Below are 22,411 nucleotides of genomic sequence, written 5' to 3' on the forward strand. Positions count from 1 at the left end.
CAAAGTCACACTATAAAATTCAACAACAATTAATATATAATTAATATAAATCTATATAAAATATATGTTTTAGTTCTCTGGATGAATTCCAAAAAAATATATTTATATATGTATATACATTTTTTCAAGGACAACATATGATATTTTAAGTAACAAACGTCTGAATACGTTTACTTTTCTCATTGAAAATGTTTATCTACAAGATATACATTGATTTTCATCTTAATATACAATAATATCTAACATGAAAAAGAATGATAGATGAAACGTGTATGTCCATACGTTACACCTTTTATCATAAACGTTCTTATTAGATTTTAAATAATATGTTTTATAAATGAAAGTGCACGTGGAATTATAAAAATAAATTGGCATAACGATCAATGATTTTCAAATAGTGCATCCAGAGATAAATCTTATTACATCATCGTGGTCCGGTTTGTTACACCACGTAGAAATGCTTTTTATGCAACACTACGGTTTGCAATCGTACATTACTTATTAATAAAATATTGAAATAATGAATTTATGTACTTGTATACAAATGTACGTGAATGTGTGAACAAATATGTACACTGTTGGTAATAAAATAATAAAGTACATACACATAATAAGTGTTTTTGATTAATCGAACTAAATATACAATATACAATATTACCTCATCGATTAGATTCGCCCCTCGTTAATTTTTATTATAATTATACTGAACCACTTTGTATATTTTCCAAGTAAATATATGTACTAGCACATATTAATCATATTACTATTTTTTAAATTAATATGAAAAATCATACATTGAATAAACATATACTATAATTTGTTCATGAGCTGCATTCTTAATTTTTTAATATTTCATTATTTTTCATATATGTCAAAAGCATACCAAATTTGTATCATTATAAAATGCAAAATAATTATTTGCATGGTTTATTTTTGTATGGATTGTAATTAGTTTTTTGTAATACTTTAATATACTACTGGTATGGTGGAGAATTTCTTAATTCAAAGCCGCATTTTCAAGTGGTCCTAATCCGCCTAAAGAGGCAATCGAAACGTGCGCTTGTATACCGCCGGGCGGCGGCGTGCCAAATAGTTGTTCTTAGCAAGTCGCAAATGACTAACAAGTAATTGCGATAAATTTAGAATAACGTTTAAGGGATGGCCCCCACAAACCGATCAATTAAATCGGTTGAAAAATAATTTGATCAAGCCAAATATTTGAAGTCCATAGTTATATCGGTAATGGTAGCTATCATATTTTTAAAACATAGTGTAATATCGAAATGTAGACAAACTGTGAATCAATATATGAGATGCGATGTCTATCCGTACTTATTCTTCCGTTTATTTTCCCTGATGAGTGGCTTAGTTTGTATTTTGGACTTTTATTAGGTTAGGTTTGGGTAAGAATATTAAATGGACGTTTCACAACTGTCAAATTGAGTTTCATGGACATTTTAGAGCAGCATATTAGTTAAATTACATTTTCGCTAAATTAATTCGTTAAATTACATATATATCCACTAGTGAAAATGTATTTGGACTTAAATATTTATTATATAACTTTACCAAAAAATACATATTCGCTGCAAAATTTATACATCAGATATAAATAAAGTATGTAAATTTATATATTACTATACATAGAAAAGTTGAGATCATATAATTTTAATTACACCTGCCAGATAATTTATATTTTCACTAGTAAATATATATATATTTACTGATGAAAATGTATTCCGATATGATTTTACTAAAATGACATATTATATCAAATATTTTTGAGATTGATTCGAGATTATATTTTCTAGATTTTGTCTTAGGAATAAGCACATAAAACTGAATGTATTATTTATTTATTTTGCTGCATTAAATCTTGTTGTCAAATTACCGATAATTAAATTTATAAAAATATTAAATATATATAATTCGGCTGTGCTGTTGTTGATTTTTCGTTATTTCTTTGCTTCTTCCTCGGGTATTTGATCTGAATATTTACATAGAATACCTGAATTTACAGCTACTAATTTACATTCGTTGAATATTTTCTCTCATGTCTAATATTTTTTAAACGTTCAAAAAGCAATAAAGTCAAATTAATGCAAACGGAGCCGTCAAAAAACTACAATCTGTCCCTTTGAATAATAATGTTTATTGTGAAAGTACTACTTAGAAAGTGGGTGCTTTTGAAGGCAATGTTCCGTTCCTTTTATTTCTCGTATAATATGTATAAAAAATCAGTATATAGGTACATCTCAAACAATTGTAGATTAATTCAGATACATTATTTAAGGTCGGTTTTTACTTTTTTTATAAATATATTCCTAATCAATACTTAATATGTACTTAATCAATTTTACAACCAGTTATTTTCCGCGAACTTAATTTTTAACTTAAACTTTTTATTCAACATGGTTTTAATATTAATTAACTTATTTATTATAAAATGTAAGCCATCAAAATATTCAACCATAATGAATACAAAATCATTGTGTGCGTGAAAAAAAATAGTACAATTTAAACTGCATGCAAGATGATATCCAAATAACATTACCCACCCTATTCCATCAAACCTTAATACGCAATGAGGCTGCATTCTCAGGGCCATCTTACATTAGACGTCTTTGCTTTTTAACGTCTAGGATACACATAAAAACAAATTGATAGGCCCAGTGGCGGATTAACTAAATTGAGGTCCCTAAACGTAATTTGATTCTGGACTTATCCTTTTGCACAAACGAAGTGCTCCACCTCTGTTCTCGACCTAAGCCGTCACGATTGCAGCCGGGTTCCCAGATTAATAATGATTAGTCTAGAAGGATGTAGCCCGCCTATTAATGTACAACTTCCTGGTATATTTTTATAAGCGAAACCATTGTGGTCGCTTCTCAATTATGACAAGAAAATACGTATAGTATTGTTTTTAGGCACGTGTCTCCAAAATCATGAATGAATAGATGTTCTTAGGGCGGCTAAGTAGGTTTTGTTACAGTAATTAACTCTAATGTTTTTTAAAAATGTATTTGTTTGGCTAAGCACCTTTGATTGATTATTGCTTTCTACTGAGAAATTCAGTATGAACCATGCGCGTACGGTGAGATACATTCCCTTTTGCTCGCTCGCGTGTTAAGTAACGAGAGTGAGTGAGAGATAGGGCGTGCATCAATGCGTTTTGCACGCCCACTTCTTCTCACTCACTCGAGGCACTTAATACGCGCCTGATATTTACATAATAATATAAAAAACTAAAAGCACGAACAATAAAAAATACATATATTTTTCAGACATTTATTACAACATTTTTGGACCTGCCAATAAATAATTGTATAATATAAATAAACAATATAAAAAATACATATAAATAAACATATACATCACAAATGTATAAATCAGTTCCACCAATTATACAGGATTGTGTTTTATACTATTATTTTAATTAGTTAATAAAAAGCTTTGGTTAACATACATAAATTACGTAAAATTTAACGATCGAAAACGATCAGCAAAAATATTAAAATTTCTTATAACAACGACATCTATATTAGTTCAAAAATTATTTTCGAGCTTTTCACACAAATACAATGTATTATTATATAATATAATATAATAGTATACAAAGTTTCTAACAATTACACGATTTCGTCAGATATTTATATCTGACTATAATACTGATGTGTATACTAATATGTGATTAAGAACACATCGTGATTTAAAATCACAAAAGCTCATATTAATATATTATATTTTTTGAGTGACTAGTTCATTCAATGAAATATATAGTGATATTTAAAATAAAACTCTACACAAATATTGTCATATTTTTATAGTCGTCGCAATTTTAGGCCTTTTGCTGCTGACTGTAGATTAATTTGTATATATTTATAATAAAATTGTATAATTTTCAGTTTTTATTTATCAAAGCAAATTGGAAACCCTACTCCAGAATTTATCACATTGAATTCTAGACGTTTCACAATTTGTGTTTAAGATTTGGTCATCTCAATTTTGGGATCTCGAATGAATTGAAAATCCTACTTCGAATTTATATTCGTCGGTTATTTAAAGATGTAAAATCATTATTTTCAAAGATTTGTGTGGTTCTTCTATGTCGAAAACAGGAAGACCAGTTTCAGAATCTAGATAATCTTTGTACAATAACTCCAGGATGGCTTTCATGCCATACTTTTCGCAAATCTTCTGCGAAAACACCCCAGTTGCATCTCCTTTCATAATCTAAAAAATATTTAAAACTACGCTGTAGATAATTGAAAATATTTAAAATTAATTTATATATTAAACTATATACTACTAAATTATAATGTATATCTACACAAATCATAATTTCATTAATACCTCGAATCCTCTGTCCTTAGCCATTTGTATGGTCCTTCTCATTAACTCGCCTGCCAAACCCTTTCCCCTAGCTTTGGGGTCGACTGAAACGATTCTACATTCGAAAATGCTATCGACCTGGTACTTGTTGAAAAGGTCAAGGTCCTCAGTGATGCTGTAGAGCAGCGAAAATATTTTCGTAAATTTGTCATCGTTGATGGTCTTCAACTTCGCAATGGATTTAATGGTGTCATTCTGCCTTAGAACTCCATTCAACACGACTCCTAGCACCTAAACAAAATTAATTTGTAATCGGACGTTCGTTTGATAAGCACGTGAGCGAAAACCGTTTATTGATTACCTCCCCATCCTCCAGTGCCAAAATTGAATAACCATCCCTCATGGTATCGCAACAATGATGCTCGAGCGTTTCGTGTCCTTCTCCATTTGGGCAAAGTTCAACGGCTTTATTAAGAGGCTCGTCTATGAAGAAAGTCCTTCGCAAATGGTCAATGACCAACTGGTGATCTTTCTCTTCAACAATTCTAAACTCCATCTTTGGTATATTTTATATCCTATAAAAAAAATATTTTAATTAAAAAATAAGTTTTGATCTTATTATACAGAAAAAGACATTCATAATAATATAATTATTAGTTAGATCGCAATGCGTCCATCAACTGTAGTCCAATTAAATTGCAAGTAGTCCAATTAAATTGCACACAAAAACAAAGATCTTCCAGAATCTCTAGATTATGTATATTCCCAAGTATACTCGTCGATGCAACTCAAGGGAATCATATACCAACATACCTTATAAAAATTTTGTGGAAAATAAAAATGGATAATATTTATATTTCACGTGCCGGTATCTAAGTTCCAGAATCACATTTTTCATTGACGATTTTTCGAGAAACTGACATACTCATTATTTTTACCTTTACCAATGGTATATATCGATGACTAATACCTGATAAACTTGGGTTTGAATTCTATATTTAGTTTAGAACATCACAGATAAGGTTTCCCTAAATTTTCTTAATCTTGCGGAGGAATATCATTAAGAATAATAAAAAAATAAAATCATTGATTAACCCTCTGAGTAATGAGTTAGTCTGTAAACATTTGTTAATTTGTTAGTATACACTATAGTTATACACCTGGAAGTGAGTTCATTTTACGTATATTTCCATAACTATTTCTGTTGTTATTTATTTATTATTATTTAATATTACATACTAATACATGGATTCTATTATTTTTATTGCTTTAATTTATTTTACTATTTTTTTGTATTAGTATGTTTTAATAATTAATTATTTTTAAATTTATTTTACATATTTATTATTTATTATTTTGCTTTAGTGGATTTTTTTATATCAATACAGGGACTACTATTTTTTATAAAATTAATATTAATTTTTTTTTATGGTAATTAAAGAAATCATTTACAAAAAAATAAATTTAAAAAAATATTATATTAATATAATATTTTTTATTTCTACAGTAATATATATAACTATCTAGGGTACCTTAAAACAGCGAAAGATCAACCGCCGTATATGTACGGCGATACTCCTCAAAGGTATATATTATTAATATTTTTAATATTTAATAATAATCTGTTATAATAGATTAAAAATAATAAAATAGGTGTCACTGATTTCAGTCTGGTGTCTCACTTCTTACTTAGTAGTAATTGATTGTGTTTACCCCGTAGTAATGAATTTGGCTAAAGCCTAATATCTGGCTAATGATTTAATTTGATAATTTCAATTTAATTTGATAATTGAATTGTGTTTGCCCCATAGTAATGAATTTGGCTAACGCTTACGTTGCAACAAAATATTTTCAATTAATAAATCAATGTGATTTCTGATAATTTTACGAGCAAAAATAACAACTATGAAACAGTGTTAGAAATAACGTATATTCACTTTGTCGTAAACATTTTTACCATAAACAAATTAAAATAAATACCCACTTAAAAATAATAATATTCATTTAAATAATCTTCACTTACTATATTAAATTACTGCTATTAATTTTCCTTATAATAATTGACACCAAAGCATTTAAACGGCCATTAACACATTACGGTCCGTCCGCGCATTTTCGCGTGATAGTTTTATGCCAATTCCTCATTCCTCATTCTAGCATATTTACATGAATAATTGTTTTTTTGATACATAAATTTGTCGTTACTATTTATTTATATAAGCCGCTTTTAAAAATATTGAAAATAATGCCTTTTTTTGTTCACTAAATTTAAATTTTAAATTTTCAACACTAATTATCTGTTTGTATTGTCATGTTTAACTATAAAATATCATTATACACAAAACATTTAAACTTTTCCTAAATACATACATTAAAAATTTAAATTTAAAAAAGGGTTTATCAGTGTAGTCTTTATATGACTGTATCATACACAATCCAAGAACGTTTTCTGATTTTATCTAGAAAAAAACGATCTGCACTAATTCAGTCTATCCGTAAGATAATGCGGCACCAAATATCTGAGCTTTGAGAGCAACAACAGTTTATGAAAACGTATTATATCGTTTAATTCATATTTATACAAGTTTGTCGAGAGTCTGCATCAACCGTGTTCTTGAGATGTTCGTCATCAAGTTTGGGCCTTATTTTCCAATAGTAAACATCCAGAAAAAAAACTTGTTGATCTAAAAACGTCATGTTTTTAGTCGCTGTAGTTGCATTACTTCCGTTTAAAATTTTCGGCCATTGATTTTTATTTTGGATTTCGTTCGTAGAAAGTGTTCTTTTTAAAATGACCGATAAAACAACACTACCTAATACAGAAAAGTGTTAAATAAAACCGATTTGAAAATTATACAATGTACGCATATAAAGAGCTTTCGGTTCCATTAAACATAAAAGCTTTTAAAATCAGAACTAGTACTTGATGAATACTTACATTGTGATAACTAACTGTAAACTTTGTATAAAATATTCTCGATTCATACTGATGATGTTATAACTAAGCCCTTATATAAATTCTTAAGATTGTATCTACTATCAAAGTGCGAGCATACGCACAGAATTAATTAAAGCTTCAATTGCGAATGCAATAACAATTAACATCATACAACAACGCAGAAGTTTAAGTATACTATTGGATAACACGCAAACAGAAATGTCGTACAAAGTAAATATACTGGTGTAAATTGCGATTAAAATGTATCATTGTTAGCAATTGTATTTATCAATCTTTATCTGACTTCTTACAATTAATGTATGCAGAAATGCGCATTCATTAAACTCTATGATTTTTTTGTGCTACCTTTAAGTGGAACATTCATTAAAAATAGCATGAAATAAATATTTTTGCATCTTAAATTAATTTACAATTAATAACATGTTGGCTTGTATTATATAAATGTATACGTAAATTATGATGATGATGACACATTATGTTTGCAAAATGTATAATAAACTTCACTTTTCAGCATATAACAGTGATTTATGTATATTAAATAATTAATCTTCCTGTTAATGCTTTCAATAAATATATCAGCGGAAAATTTGTCACAAATTTTCCGCAAAATTGCTGTTTGCAATGTTACAGATTAATTATATCTTGGGTGGCTTAAAACATATTTAAATGCTCACATATATCAGAATTTATTATTAATACATTTCCACTGCCAAAAACACCTTTTATCCATCCCAAATATAAAATTTTATGTCACGCCGGTTGATACATCAATCGAAAAAACTTGAAATGAGTTTTGATTTATTGCTTTTTATATTATCAATGATTTTCTTTTCAAATTGTCTATTAAAAACATGATTCGATTCTTTCATTTTTCAGTAAGTTTATTTTAAAACAAATGAATTAAATGATGACATATTATTAATAAAATAAAACAGATTTTTCATCATTATATTTACTTTAAGAACCTCATACTCTTTTATTGAATATCTCTTTGCTGCTATACGAACGCCGAGTAAATCCCATAAGTCCTTTAGGGATGTTCCTTTTTTATGTGATTGTTTATTTTATCTTGAGGCGATCAGCTTTCCTTAATTAAGTCGTTTCGAAAATAACACTGGGCCATTAAATTTAACAAAATTAACATTGTGAAAGGTCGAACTTTGAATCCTATAATATTTTGCAACCACATTGCTAAAAATATTTTTAAAGAATCTTGTATTTATAATAACTAGAATCGTGACGTGCGAATATATTACTTAATAGTTAAAAATTGTGAATCTTTTTAATTTATACATACTTATTATTTGCAGATTTTTCAATATATTTTTATGAATGTATATAATGAAATTTATGAATAAAATTAGCAATATGAAACATATAATGATTATCTCTATCGATTAAAATAAATATTTTATGCGAAACGTGATTTTTATATATTGTATAATAATGAATATATTGTAAAATTAATAACGTACAATAACGAATAAATATTAAAGGGAAACCTGATATATTCTTTCGCGTATTTTTTATCAAATAAAATACTGCCTATTCTATTGACGCAATCAACGCAAAATGGGTTTATTATGTAAGAAAATAAATTTGAGAATCACAACGAATACCAATGTAACATATTTTTTTTTCGTGATATAAAAAAATACAAACATATTAAGAAAATCAGAAAAAAATTGTAAGCACTCTTTATTTTTTTCAAAAAAAAGTCAGGAGCCCAAAAAATAAAATTTCATTCAAATCAGAAGAACAGCATGTTAATGCACTGTATCTAACATGATTCACAACATGTAGCGATTGAATACAATTTATAAAATTGCCTATATTGTATTATTAGATATGTTTCATAGAATTATCTATGTTGCCTAAAAACTTAATCTTACGGTCCTAAACCAAAGCCGATTATATTACTAAAAAAATAACCAATATTGCGAATAAAACAGGCAATTGTATTTACCGAACATAGAGTAGCTTTGATTTATTCTTTCCAAAGTAAATACGATAGTAGTATTGAACGTAAATCGAACGTTTCGCTTTTAAATGCTACCGGCATTGCGACCTTTAGCCCGATATTTATTTATATAAGCGCTTTGACCACTAAAAGTAAAACGATACTTAATAAACAATTAGACAGACCTATTTTAACATGTGTTTGTCCGGTGTAGAGTAACACCATTAGCACTATTTTTTCTAAGCTACAGGTCATCCAATATAAAGCCAGAAAAATAATTAATAGTGTACCATTTTATTCACAATAAGCAAATTATACACATCATAAATACTACTTACTTAAATATTTCGCGTAATTATACTTATTTAGAGACTAATATAAACACATGTTGCTTTAGAGGAAAAAACACATATTTCAATATTTCCACATATAGGTAAAAATATAGTTAGTCTTTAATCTTTAGTGGCTTATTTGTCTCAAATTTATAAAATGCTTAAAAAATAGTTTCACGTACTTTATTTAGTTTAAAATATTTAACAAAAGTAAATGAAGTTTAGAGATTTATTAAAACACTCTGTGACGAAAAAATCTATATTTTAAATCTCCAAAAAAATTAGTTAACTTGAAAATCTCATTTTTAATCTCTTCCGTTCAATGTGGATTAATAGCCTTCGCCCCTATACAACCTAATTGATTGCTATCGGAAAAATTATAATCTATTGCTCACCTTCCTCGTTTTTGAAAGTCAAACACCCAGCTTTTCGTCTGGAACCGTTCGACTGCCTGATCTCGATAAACTTTTTTCGCTAGTCCCGATCGACTGATCTGTCGCCGGGGGGTGGTGACGATCGTCGTCCTTTGTTTTCCTGCGAGTCCTTGCGGGAAAATTGGGTCGGCACGTTTTCCACCCGCCGGGCCCAGCTGGTGAGTGATTGTGCCAGAGCGGGAGGAACTGTGAAAGAGTGCCTGTTCCTCTCTCTCGCCTACAGGGGGTTCACACGCTGACCCAAATCTTTTGATTCGTTGACCCGAATTAATATTTTTATGACTTTTTAACCAGAGCGTATTCGTAATGAGGTTGAGAGGACTTTGAGCTTATGAGAGAAAGCCAGAAATTTTCCGACCTTTTATTCATTGGTCATAAAATCGGCATTTGTTAAACTGTTCACATATTCAATTTAGCTCTTAGCTATTCGTGGATATATATATATATATATTAGCGCATTAAGTTTAAATACGAACAGCCCTTCCATCGCAAAAAAGCCGCACCCAAACACGTGCCGCCCAGGGCGGTCCCCCACTCACCATGGCTACACCACTGCCATGATATAACGTGAAACCCAGTAATAACTTTTTACAGAAATCTATACAATTAGTTATTAATTTTTGAAAAAATATTCGCTATTTCGCAAATTGTACTTGCTAGAATTTTCCATATGATGTCTAGAGAAAACTTGGATTCAGCTAGAGCGCCGAGAATCGAAAAAGTTTGCAAACCATTTACACAGTTGCAATTGTATAAATCTCTGCAAGAGTATTTGTGATACATATTAAACTAAAAAGTTATTGTAATAGGAAAATTGTATCACTTGTTAATGATAAGCCAAAAAGTGTTGCAGCTGTCAATTCGTTATACTGAAAATTCGTTGTATTGAATGTAAGGAAGATGATATCTATTTTTATTTTTAATTACCATATTACTACAGCAGCAAAATAACCTCTTACAAGATTGACAGATCATTTTTTGTCCATTTTTAAGGATACTGTAATGAACACAATGAAATTTGTTAAAAAAATATTTCATAAAAAAAGTTTGAGGGTTGGCGAAACACCTTAAATGTCACTTATGAACAAAATATTTCGTTGTACTAAGTCTTCGTTACAATGAAAACATTATGTATAAAAGTTTTTCGGAAACAAATTAAAGATAATTCATACTGGGACTCTCGTTATTTCGTATATACACTTATCCCTCGTAAATCGAGGGATAAGTGTATATACTATTTACTTAAGTCTGGAATATATTGTTTTACTGGTTCATCAATGTCAAAAATGGTTCAAAAGATTTAAATCTGAATTTTTTCTTTGGAAGGCAAGCCTAGAAGTGGGACACAAAAAATCATCGATGATGACAGCATAACTGCAGAGATTTTGATTAAGAAGTTAACAGATAAGACATGATATGCATGGTATAGCATTCAAAGAAGTTTAAAAATATTGGGAAGGCGTGGAAACTAGGCGTATGTGTACTACATACACTAAGCGACGAGAACAAGGCGACGCGCCTGCCTCATACTGCGATAGAAAAAATCAATGCTATCAAATAGAAAACTGTTGCTCACCCTTTATATTCTACCGATACAGCACCATTAGATTATTATTGATTTAGGTCTCTACAACATAATTTAGATAGTAAAAAATTGAATAGTGTTAGTGAAGTTTAAACATTCCTTTCTGAATATTTTAATTAGCAGCCAGTCAGTTTTTACAAACGTGGGATTAAAAGCTTGCCTGATCGATTACATTTTAACCGAGACACAGATTAGCCGCTGTATATATGTATTGCTGGTAATGCTTACATAGTTATAGTAACGCGCCGATCGGCGAGACGTCGACCAACAGAAGACCCATTACAATTCATAAACCCTTTATTTGGACCTAGCATTTTTGCCAAAAGTTCACAATGGTTAAAGATAATTTTTCTTGTTTCGTGGGGAATTTGATATGGCGGTTCTATATTATTTTTGTCCATGAAAACCTATCGATTAAAATAGTTAATTAAAAGCATCTGATTATGTGTTTTAGTTTTTTATAAAAAATATAAGTTCAGTGTCAATTATTTTTGAGTCGCCCTGTACAGAACCGACAGCTCCCCATAAAGGTCTGGGAGCTCGGCTCGTGTCCCGTCCCCGTCACGTACTACTACTATGGTTATGCGTACATATACACGCGTGTATACAAAACCTTATAATACGTATAGTAGAATAGGGACGCCTATATACATATATTTATATCGAATATTGTAAGTTCAAAGAATGACCTGTGCTGGTATTTAGACATTTTCATGAACGTGTAAATCAGTAGGGCTACCATCGTTAATTAATATTCTAAATAATAAATGCTTTTCCGATACACTTTGATAAATGTAATGTATTAATTCATAGGCAACTCCTAAAAAAAATCGATACATAAAAATTCAATAATATAATTTCAATATATATGAGAATATTATAAATATGTCGTTTTGTATAGTACTGACACTATAGAGAAGATAAATACAAAATAGAAATATGTATATTAAAATTTGTGGCAGCCCTATGTGGTTAGGTACGCCCAGAGTCGGGAATTTTCTGAAAAGATGGCGGGTGAATATTCTCTTAGTACTTCCAGTTACTTGATAAACGCCCCAGTTTATGGCATTAAATTCCTGATCTCGAAAATTTTTCCGATAGGAATTTTATAGAGCTCGAATTATATTTCGCCGAAAATTATAGATATATTGAAGACCCAATTATATTAAAATTAAATCAAAAAATAATTTAGCAGCAAATTAAATAAAATAGTTTTTTACATGAAACGTCTGTAATATCCAATAATGTTAGATTTAATTTTCAAAGATTATTTTAACAATACATTACAACGCCATAAATATGTACCACAGGGTAAATCAATCAGATATAATGAATACTTACAAGTAAATATGTATTTAAGCCACCAGACAGAGTCTGGAAATCGGCGACTTCTATATTAAATTAATTATTATAATTTATAATCAATAACTGTTATTTTGCTGCTGGTGTCGGTTTTTTTAATATTTTTTTTAATAATATGAGTCGCTGCCGTGGCATGAATTGCCAAATAAAACCATACGGACTACGCTATTCCGACCTTTAATTGTATCTGATGTGAAGCCAATAGTATTGTTTCCAGTCTTAAGTCTCAAAACTTATAAAGATTTGGTTTTAATGAGTCGGTAATTAATGATTATTAATGGTTGAGTGGCTATTGTGCAACTCTGGGTGTTCTCATGTTTATTGTCGAACCCTAAATCAAGATCGTCATGATGTCTAAATGTCATTGTTGAAACCCCCAAATACATATTTTAAAATTGATATGTAATAATAATAAAACTATTAAAGTATCTAAACTATTTTGTCGTGCCGGGACCAATCGTAATCGTTGTGAAGAAATTAGTCTCAAATGGCCCGTATAACCAACTGATTGATTTGTATGCCTTGGATCTTCTAAGAAATGACATTTTCTCATCAGTATTATACAAACAGTATTCCGTATCTGAGCGTATATCCATTAACAGTTTCAAAGCACTTGCATAAAAATCGTGAACAAAGAATTGGCCGATACATATCTTCGCCGAACAGGTACCAAGAATCCAAAGATTCACATTCCATAGATTGATGACTTTTTCTGATTTCAAATAAACATTATACAATTGTACGGTCGAATTAAACATGTATAAAAGCACTCGATACTCTGGTTCCTCCCCGAATCATCAAGATTAGTTAAAGGACCGAAGACCAGAAAATACATTGCACTGATGGGCAGCATGCATTTTTTCGAAGAATCATAATGTTCATAATAATACTTTTTATAACTATATTACGACTTACAATAAGTGAGAATCGAATGAAGCATATCTAAACCAAATTTTGACCAATAGGAGAGCGCAAAAAGCAATTATCACTTCTCAGAAGTAAAAAATTCGCATCAAAAGCAATAAAATAGTGTTGGCGCCGTCGCAGTGGGAACGCTCGTTACCAAGCCGACACGATTTTATTGTTTTTGACCTAATGAAAGTTCTAAAACTATAACTAATTTTATAACTTTTATTCGGTCAAGTTGGTTTGGTTTATTCGTGTAGGTTAGGTTTTGGTTAGAATAGCAAATAGACGTTTTGCAACTGTCAAATTGAGTTTTATAGACATTTTAGAGCAGAAAATATAGTTCAGTTGAATTATATTTTCGCTGGTAGATACTGGTTAAAATGTATTTGAACTTCACTAGTAAAATATATAACTTTACTGAATCAGAAACATTATCCAAGCTTTTTTTTATTTCGATTTCATTACTCATAATGACCAGAATATTGATATATGTTTTTTATGGGAATAAAAGTAAAAATAAAATACCTTGAATATGTTTTAAAAGACTTTACAATTTATTGTATTTTTAAATGCGTACATTGTAATGTTACAGATTTAAAGTAAAAACTTATAAAACAATAAAAATAAGTTTTATTTATTAATTTTATTATTAAAAGAACATAGCTCTTAGAATAAAATAAAACAGTAACACCTCAATAAATTATCTGAACATATATTATTGATATAAAAATAAATTTTAAAAATACTGGTCCCAAAATGATACCATTTTTAAATATAATAATTTTACAATGTAAACGTTTTTCATATGGATGTTACTGTATAATAAAAACAGCTATAATTTAATTCATAAAGTACATTTTTCTAATATAGAATAGACTATCAATTATAAGTATAAATTTTAAAAGAACCAATAAAAATGCACCATATTTGTTAACAATAAAAAATACTAAGTTTGTTTATTAAATAATAGCAAGAAATACTTTTTTAAGACCTAAATATTTTCGGATATTTCTATACATACAATATAAATATAAAAAAAAATCTATGCCGTTTATTTACAATCCGCGATAAAACATTGCACCAAAATTTTCTAAAATAAATTTCATTACAAATTTATCAAATTATTTAATGAGAGCTCTATTATGAATCACAGAATTAGTTATTAATATTAAAAATTTGATCAATATTGTTTGTACTTGAATAGAATTTTAGATAAGAAAAATGTACATATTTATAATAATATACACAATATGCTTGAAATTTTAATCATAAAAAAATGCAAACATAATATCTTTACATTTATAAGTGTAAAGCAAAGAACATTGAATAAAACTCTTATTAAAAATCCACATCCAGCAATATTTAAAAAATATTATCAAACAATACTAAACAAAGCATAAACGATAAAATATCTAGATTTAATTACTCGTAACATTTTTAACACGCAGCATTCAAATCAAGTGTAAACTTAACTTTGTCGATAAAATAGAATAATAAATTGTAACACGTCACTATATGACATTAAAGTTTTATTTTTATCAACAGTCTTTTTTACTATGTATATAACGTTTAATTTTCATCAACAATCTCTCAATAATTTTAGATAGTTAGGTTTCATAGTCGCCTTAGTAATTTCGTCCAACTCGGACATCCTATGCTGCTTCATGTGGCTCTTCATATTTCCGCGTTGAGCATATCCTCTTTTACAAATGGGACATTTGTATGGAGTCTCACCAGTGTGGAGCCGCATATGTTCCTTTAAATAATCGTCATGGAAGAACGCTGAATTGCACACTGTGCATTTACTCGGACGTTCGCCTGTAAAAAATGAAATGTATTGTTAGAAAATCATCAATCGTTCAAATACGAGCAAATGGCACAAACCTGTATGGACAGATCTCACGTGAATATCGACTGACTTCTGCGTTCTATACTTTTGAGTGCAAAAGTTACATTGCTTCCAGACCAAATTTTCCGAGTGAGATTTCATGTGCTGCTTCAAACTGGATATAAAAGCGTATTGTTTGCCGCACTCGTTGCACACGAAATCCCTCTTTGCGCTATGGCACCGTTTCACGTGTCTGATCATGTAATTGTCCAGCTTGAACGACTTTTTGCAATCCGGGTCGAGGCATTTTATCGTTCTTCCGCCGTCCTGATGCTTCAAAACAATGTGATATTTAAGGTGATATCTTGACTTGAACGTTTGACCGCACGTGTCGCACAGATTGATAGTTTTGCTCTTTTTGTTCTTTAGCAATTTTCTTCTCGCTTTCTTTCTTTCTTTCGCTACGATCTCTTCATTCTTTTCCTTTTTCACCAGCGACACTTTAGCTATTTGTTTCAATGTATCTTCTTTCTTTGATAATTCGAATCTAAAAATATAATATAGTATTTCATAACATTGCCACTCAATGACCAAATTTTTTTGTTGATTTTACAGGGATTTTATTAAAATAAAAATAAACATATATGTAATTTATGTTTCTCGTTTGTGTTGAACAAAAATTGTAATACTTATCAACAAAAACCTTATTTAGCATATTAGAAAAATGTTTTTCGTTTATTAACCTTTTTACTTTTTACCACAATTAAAATTTTGAACTATTTTTAATGTGATTCATTTCAGAATTTAGATATATATAGATTTTTTTAAGACCTTTGATGGATAATTAAATTTAACCGCGTTAGGTTAATGTGATTATATACCTCCATTCGTCTCCGTTCCACATACACTTGCCTTCCAAGAGCGACGTAGCTATACTATTAGTGACAACTTGACTCTTGATTTTAGTGATTATTTTTTTCTTCTTTCTCGGATCTCTTTGAGGTATGGAACTATCTACGGGCGACTTCCATTTCTTTTTTATCCTCTTCTTTTGCAACGGCAGGTCTTCTTTCGATACTAACGGTTTGACGTCGATCACCATGGGAAAGGATTTAACGTCGTTCTCGACAGTTACATAGTCTTCGTCGAATATGTCGTCTTCGGGAAAATCGAAATTATAATCTTCTTCTTCGACTTTGAGCTCGTCTTTTGGTAGGCTTCTAAGTTTCACGTCGGACGTTTCGCATTTCCTTTTGAACTCGAAGGCCGTATCGAGCATTTCATAACAGGCAGAACATATACAACTAGGAAATCCGTCTTCTTCGCAAATCTAAATATAAATAAGATACGATTTGAACAAGAGCTGTCATTATACTTTTTTATATATGCGCTTTTGTGAAGAGTCACCTGAACGGAGGAGCAGGCCATGACTTTTATATAAGTCTTCGTGTCTTCCTCGCCGGAGAAGAGGGACAGCCGGGCTCCCTCGGCGAGGCAGACCCGGCAGGTGCCTCCCGCCCCCGTCATACCGATAACCTCAGACAAGAAAACAACTAGATAGGGATGTTCCGTAACTTTGACGTTTGCTTTTACTCACTCGTTACTTTGGATCTCAGCTAATTATTTAATAATATTTAATAAAAACGAATCTCTTTTTTTTAAAACAAGATTTTCCTTACGCGCACTATAATCATATTACAAATAAGTAAATAATAGTGGCACAAACGAAAAAGAGATGTTCACAATTCGAAATCAGTATTAACTGATATTAACTGATAAAAACTGAAAACCATTAACAATTTGACAAAAATAAAAAACAATGGATTTAAATGTGAACTTCTGCCTCTAAAGCAATGTATGATGTTGTAATTGTAATAATATTCAATAAAAATATTATTGCAGCGGCTCAATCTGCGTGTAATTGCCACCCGTCGCCAAAATTTGTTTATGCCACAGTGAACGTCAGATCTTCCACTTTTTATACAAAACACACGAACACAGGAGTTGACAACCAGTTACTGTGATATTACATAAATATATTTGTTTTATTTAATTATAACAACACATAATTGAATTTTCGTGCGACGTATATGACTTTCTTATTATAACTCGGCTCTAGCACGCACGAATTTATGTGTGTAAAAATTGGCTTTCACTGCCTTATAATTTAGTCCACAATATTTTGAAAAAATAAAAAATCCTGGATGTCTCTACGAGGAGTACGGGTCGTAAATTAAAATACAAATTTATATTCGTACAAATAATGTAAAATTTATTCTAATTTATCCTAGGAACGAGTCGAGGCAGAATTATTTCGCAATTTAATGCAATAGTAAGTTTTACTCTTTCAAAAATAGTGTATGAAATACTAAAACTCAAAAATATGTCTTGAAATTAAGATTATTACAAATTAATAAATTATTAAATATATAATTTTCTTTTATTATATAATATAATCTTAAGTACCTAAAACAAAGAGACCCAATAAATATAATATATTCATCGATACTCGACTTACTTCAAAATACATGAAAAATTATAAATATCTCAAAACCTAACCTAAACGAATATAATAAAGGTATAGTGGTTAATTTGTTTATGTAATATTGGGTTTGACAGCACGTAACAACTTATGGTTTTTGAGTATGGCGTTTAAGCTTCCAATTTGTTTTATTTCATTCTAAAGGTATCTAAGTCGGAATATATCTTCGCAAACTTACGTGAAATTGTTTCCTAATGTTCGTTTCACCCAGCAATAAAGGGATCAGATGACAAGATATAACAAATCTTTTAAGCCAAAGAAATTTGAAGCAACACCTTTCAAGATGTAGGTAACGATCAGAAATGTAATTTTCTTACTTGCATTTATTTATTACAATATGATATTTAATATAGGAACATTATTTTATTATGGGAAACGGGAGTCTACCAAATATTACTAAAGTTGAGCTTAACAAATTTCACTAGAAATCAATCCAGCAAGTTGAAAAATTCTAGTCGTCAATATTTTGCAAGAACTGCATTATGTATTAATAAAGGAGACTAGTAGATTTTTTTTTGTTTTAAATAATATTCGATTAAATACTTCATGGCAAATTTTTATTCAACAATTTACATTTAAAACACAACTGTATTGTTTTAATAAATTTACTAGTACATTTAATTAAACATTTAACCATGATTCAACGAATCAAAATTTAATTTTGACATACTAATTATTATCCTATAGATTTTCATCAACACAGTTTCTATTGTTAGTTATTGTTTTTAAATACATCCCGTCCACAACGTCACAAATCAAATGTTCTTAAGCTTCAAAAATACTAATATATGTGTATACATATTATTAAAGGAATGTTCAAATATAACATTAGAAATATAAATTTGTTTATATATTTGTAACGATAGCAAACTATTGATAATTTTAAATATTCAGCTTTTAGACTGAGATTACATGAACATTGTGATAATAATAAATAAGCTGAAAAGATATATACAATGTTACACAGTTATATAATAACATATATAATATAATATTTTTATTAACACATTTGTAAATAGATTTTTTTGCATCACAAAACGGTAAATATTTAGAAGAGTAAATCATCGTCGCCCTCGTCCAATAAGTTAGCAACATCGCGAACATCGTTTCCACTTGCAATCATTGCGGCTTTCAACTGGTAAAAAAAATATTTTTTTTATAATTGGATTAATACAAATAAAACATCAAAAAGTACACTTACAACTTCAGCTTTCTTTCTCGCTATACGTTTCTTATCCTGAATTTTCTTAAGACGATAAAACTCTTCACGCTCCAGTTCGTCCAATTCTGATATGATGTATGCCAGTGTACGTTCGATTCTTGGAATGATTACTAAAAACGAATAGTTGATTATAAAAAATATAATTTACTCATATTTTTACGTTGAATAAAAATTTACCATGCTCGATAGCGTTGACACGTCTGTTTGTGATTTTGATAACATCATCAAGAGTGACGAACGATGTTTGAAGGGACGCAAGTTCGACCAACAACTTGACAGCATTTTGGAAGTTCTTCTTCAATTTCGCGAGTTGCTGTCCTCCTTTTGCCAAGCAAGTGAGTTCGTATGAATCCGTTCCGTCTTGATACGATTCGAAAACAGGTAACGTAACACCTGAAATATACAAATATATCATTTGAACAATAAAATTATATTATAAAAATAATTGAACAAAACAGTTTATATTATTAAATTTGATTTGGCTGTTGTTGACATTTTCATATGCTAAAGTAAAAAACCTTCTATTTTTGTTAATTAAAATTATAAATACGAACCGGCAACATTATCCTTCTTTGTACGAATCTTAATTTGAGCCTTAGTGACGTTTTGCAGAACGATATGATTGAAGTCTCCGGATGCAAATTTAGCTTCTGCTAATGAAAACGCAGCTCCTTTCATCATCTCGCCCATGAGTGTTTTCGTCTAAAATAATCGTAACAATTTATTAATCGACAATATTGTAATTAAACATCTACATAAAAGCATTTATTTCATTATACCTCGATGATTTTGCTGAGTATCATCCGGAAACGCATCTGTAGAGCGTCCGCCTTCTTTTTGAGCAATCCATGTCCTTTTTGAGCGCCGGATAGACGACTTTTCATCAACATCTGAGCCCTACAAAAATATTAATTTGACATTTACATAACATTATCAATTAAGAAGTTTCCTGTCAAAAGAAACAACTGCGACTAAATGGGATATTTCTAGTTATTATACGATTAATTTTAGCTAGTACGATACTATAATGACATTTAGGAGGTACATATATATTGATTTTGTTAAAGTCGCAATAACAAGGGTAAATATATATATACATATGGAGATTAGATTATGACTCACCCCCTAGAGGGGAAGATCGGAAGCCTTTCCTTTCCCGACATGTCGTTTTAACGTTCTGACGGAAGCCCTGTGGATTGACGACTCCGCCTGGTCAGCTGATTGTCGTCTCGTGACGGCAGTGCTGCCAACGTAAAGCAGTTTATGTACGAGAGCCATAGACTACAGTAATAATAGACAATGTAACAATAGACAATGTTAACACATTGCTTTCGTGACAGGTAATACTACGTTTTTTTACTTTTAGTGTAATGTGGGACCCGTAAAAATACGGGGTCGGTAGATTGGCGCTCGGCGTTGGATCCCGTGGTTAAAGAGGTATTTTAAATGATATCAAACTGTAAAAAAACATAAGCACTAATTCCTCTTGTGATTAAGAGTTGTATACATCTACTATTCAATTTTGTTCGTACTAACATATATTTATTATAATAGTTAGTTTTTTTCGTAACGTGGTTTCAGTAATTATCTAATAATTATTTAGAATTTAATAGTACAGTAAATGGTTTCAAAATTTATATTTCACTCAATTATTTTAGGAGTTGTGATTTACAGTAAATTAAAAAAACTTCTATGAACTCAGGCACTGAGAAAACAAAAATGGCATTTTATATGTTTTTTAACATCGTAATATTAATTATTGAATAAATAATAATAGGTACGAATTAACCCTTTCAATGCTACAAATAAATATAAAAATTAGCCACCGTTGCAACATATTTTATAAAATTATATTTTATGCGAAATATTTTAATTAGGCATTAAAAATATGTACTTATAATATTTACCTGATAATTAGTCGTGTTTTTTTTGCTGCTCAGTGCTGCCATATAATGAACTTCCAGTCCATGTCAAAAGCAATAAAATCGTGCCATTGCGGTAAAAACGCACGATTATGAAGCCTTTATATTTAGACTTTTTATAACAATATTACAAGTGAGAATCGAATAAAGCACTTCTAAACCATCGTCGTTGTAGTGGGAACGCTCGTTACCCGACGGCGCCGACAGGATTTTATTGCTTTTGCCGTGAATTTTTGACTTCTGAAAACTGATAATTGTTTTTGCGCTCTCCTATTGACCAAAATTTGGTTTAAATATTCTTTGACACACACGTTTACAGATAAAGTCCGTAGTAATATCGGTAAAGATAGCTATCATATTTGTAAAACACAGTGTAATATCGAAATGCAGACAGACTATGGAGCAATATGTGATATTTTATGTCTGTCTGTACTTATTCTTTCGCTTCCCCGTAGACTAAAAAAAGATCATTACTGAAATTTTTGTTCAAAATTCATCTCAAAATTTTTTTTCCAAGTTCAAAAAAACGTCTTTTAGAAAATTTCAATTCAAGGAGGACAAAGAAGAATAAAATGAAAAAATGAAACCTTTCTATACCAATATCACTCTCGTACAAATCAAAAAATCCAACTAGCAGCACTCAAGCGTTTGCCTGCATTGGTGAATTAATAACCGATTTTATTAAAAGAATAATATTTTTTGCAATAATTACTAACATATTGTAATTATTTTCTTTAATATATGATTATATCGTGGAGGAACACGTAAAATATTACCATTTTATTCGTTATATTTATAGAAATATCTATACAATAATAAATATGTACCCTCGGTGTACATCACAGCAAATAAAAGGTTTAACACTGTTTCTTGCATAAATAATATAAATATTATAAAGAAAAAGTTAATGCGCGCTTACTTTATTTCTTAAACAAATATTATTGACTAATCTATGTGAGTATTTAAAAACTTTTAGCGTATTTACTTATTTTAAATAAATTATATACTCTACGCTATAATTATA

General features: G+C 29.7%; 3 protein-coding genes across 3 annotated transcripts; all 3 read right to left on the bottom strand.

Annotated features, from left to right (window-relative positions):
- Positions 1–3,406: 3,406 nt before the first annotated feature.
- LOC148232370 (arylalkylamine N-acetyltransferase 1-like) lies at positions 3,407–10,152 on the bottom strand. Its single transcript, XM_088192298.1, has 4 exons — positions 9,979–10,152; positions 4,694–4,907; positions 4,354–4,623; positions 3,407–4,233 (listed from the first exon to the last, which is right to left on the bottom strand). Exons 2-4 carry the CDS (start codon positions 4,886–4,888, stop codon positions 4,060–4,062), a joined length of 639 nt encoding a protein of 212 aa, XP_088048424.1. The 5' UTR covers positions 4,889–4,907; positions 9,979–10,152; the 3' UTR covers positions 3,407–4,059.
- Positions 10,153–15,124: 4,972 nt separating this feature from the next.
- On the bottom strand, positions 15,125–17,315 carry LOC148232371 (uncharacterized). Its single transcript, XM_088193101.1, has 4 exons — positions 17,109–17,315; positions 16,583–17,031; positions 15,758–16,248; positions 15,125–15,691 (listed from the first exon to the last, which is right to left on the bottom strand). Exons 1-4 carry the CDS (start codon positions 17,226–17,228, stop codon positions 15,453–15,455), a joined length of 1,299 nt encoding a protein of 432 aa, XP_088049227.1. The 5' UTR covers positions 17,229–17,315; the 3' UTR covers positions 15,125–15,452.
- Positions 17,316–18,783: 1,468 nt separating this feature from the next.
- Positions 18,784–20,723, bottom strand: LOC148232372 (V-type proton ATPase subunit D). Its single transcript, XM_088192470.1, has 6 exons — positions 20,588–20,723; positions 20,245–20,362; positions 20,020–20,167; positions 19,643–19,858; positions 19,445–19,575; positions 18,784–19,378 (listed from the first exon to the last, which is right to left on the bottom strand). The coding sequence occupies exons 1-6, from the start codon at positions 20,626–20,628 to the stop codon at positions 19,292–19,294; spliced, it is 741 nt and encodes a 246-aa protein (XP_088048596.1). The 5' UTR covers positions 20,629–20,723; the 3' UTR covers positions 18,784–19,291.
- Between the last annotated feature and the right edge of the window lie 1,688 nt (positions 20,724–22,411).

The sequence above is a fragment of the Plectrocnemia conspersa genome, unplaced genomic scaffold (assembly GCF_051122295.1).
Source record: "Plectrocnemia conspersa isolate PC_06_02 unplaced genomic scaffold, ASM5112229v1 ptg000009l, whole genome shotgun sequence".
In the NCBI taxonomy this organism is placed as follows: Eukaryota; Metazoa; Arthropoda; class Insecta; order Trichoptera; family Polycentropodidae; genus Plectrocnemia; species Plectrocnemia conspersa.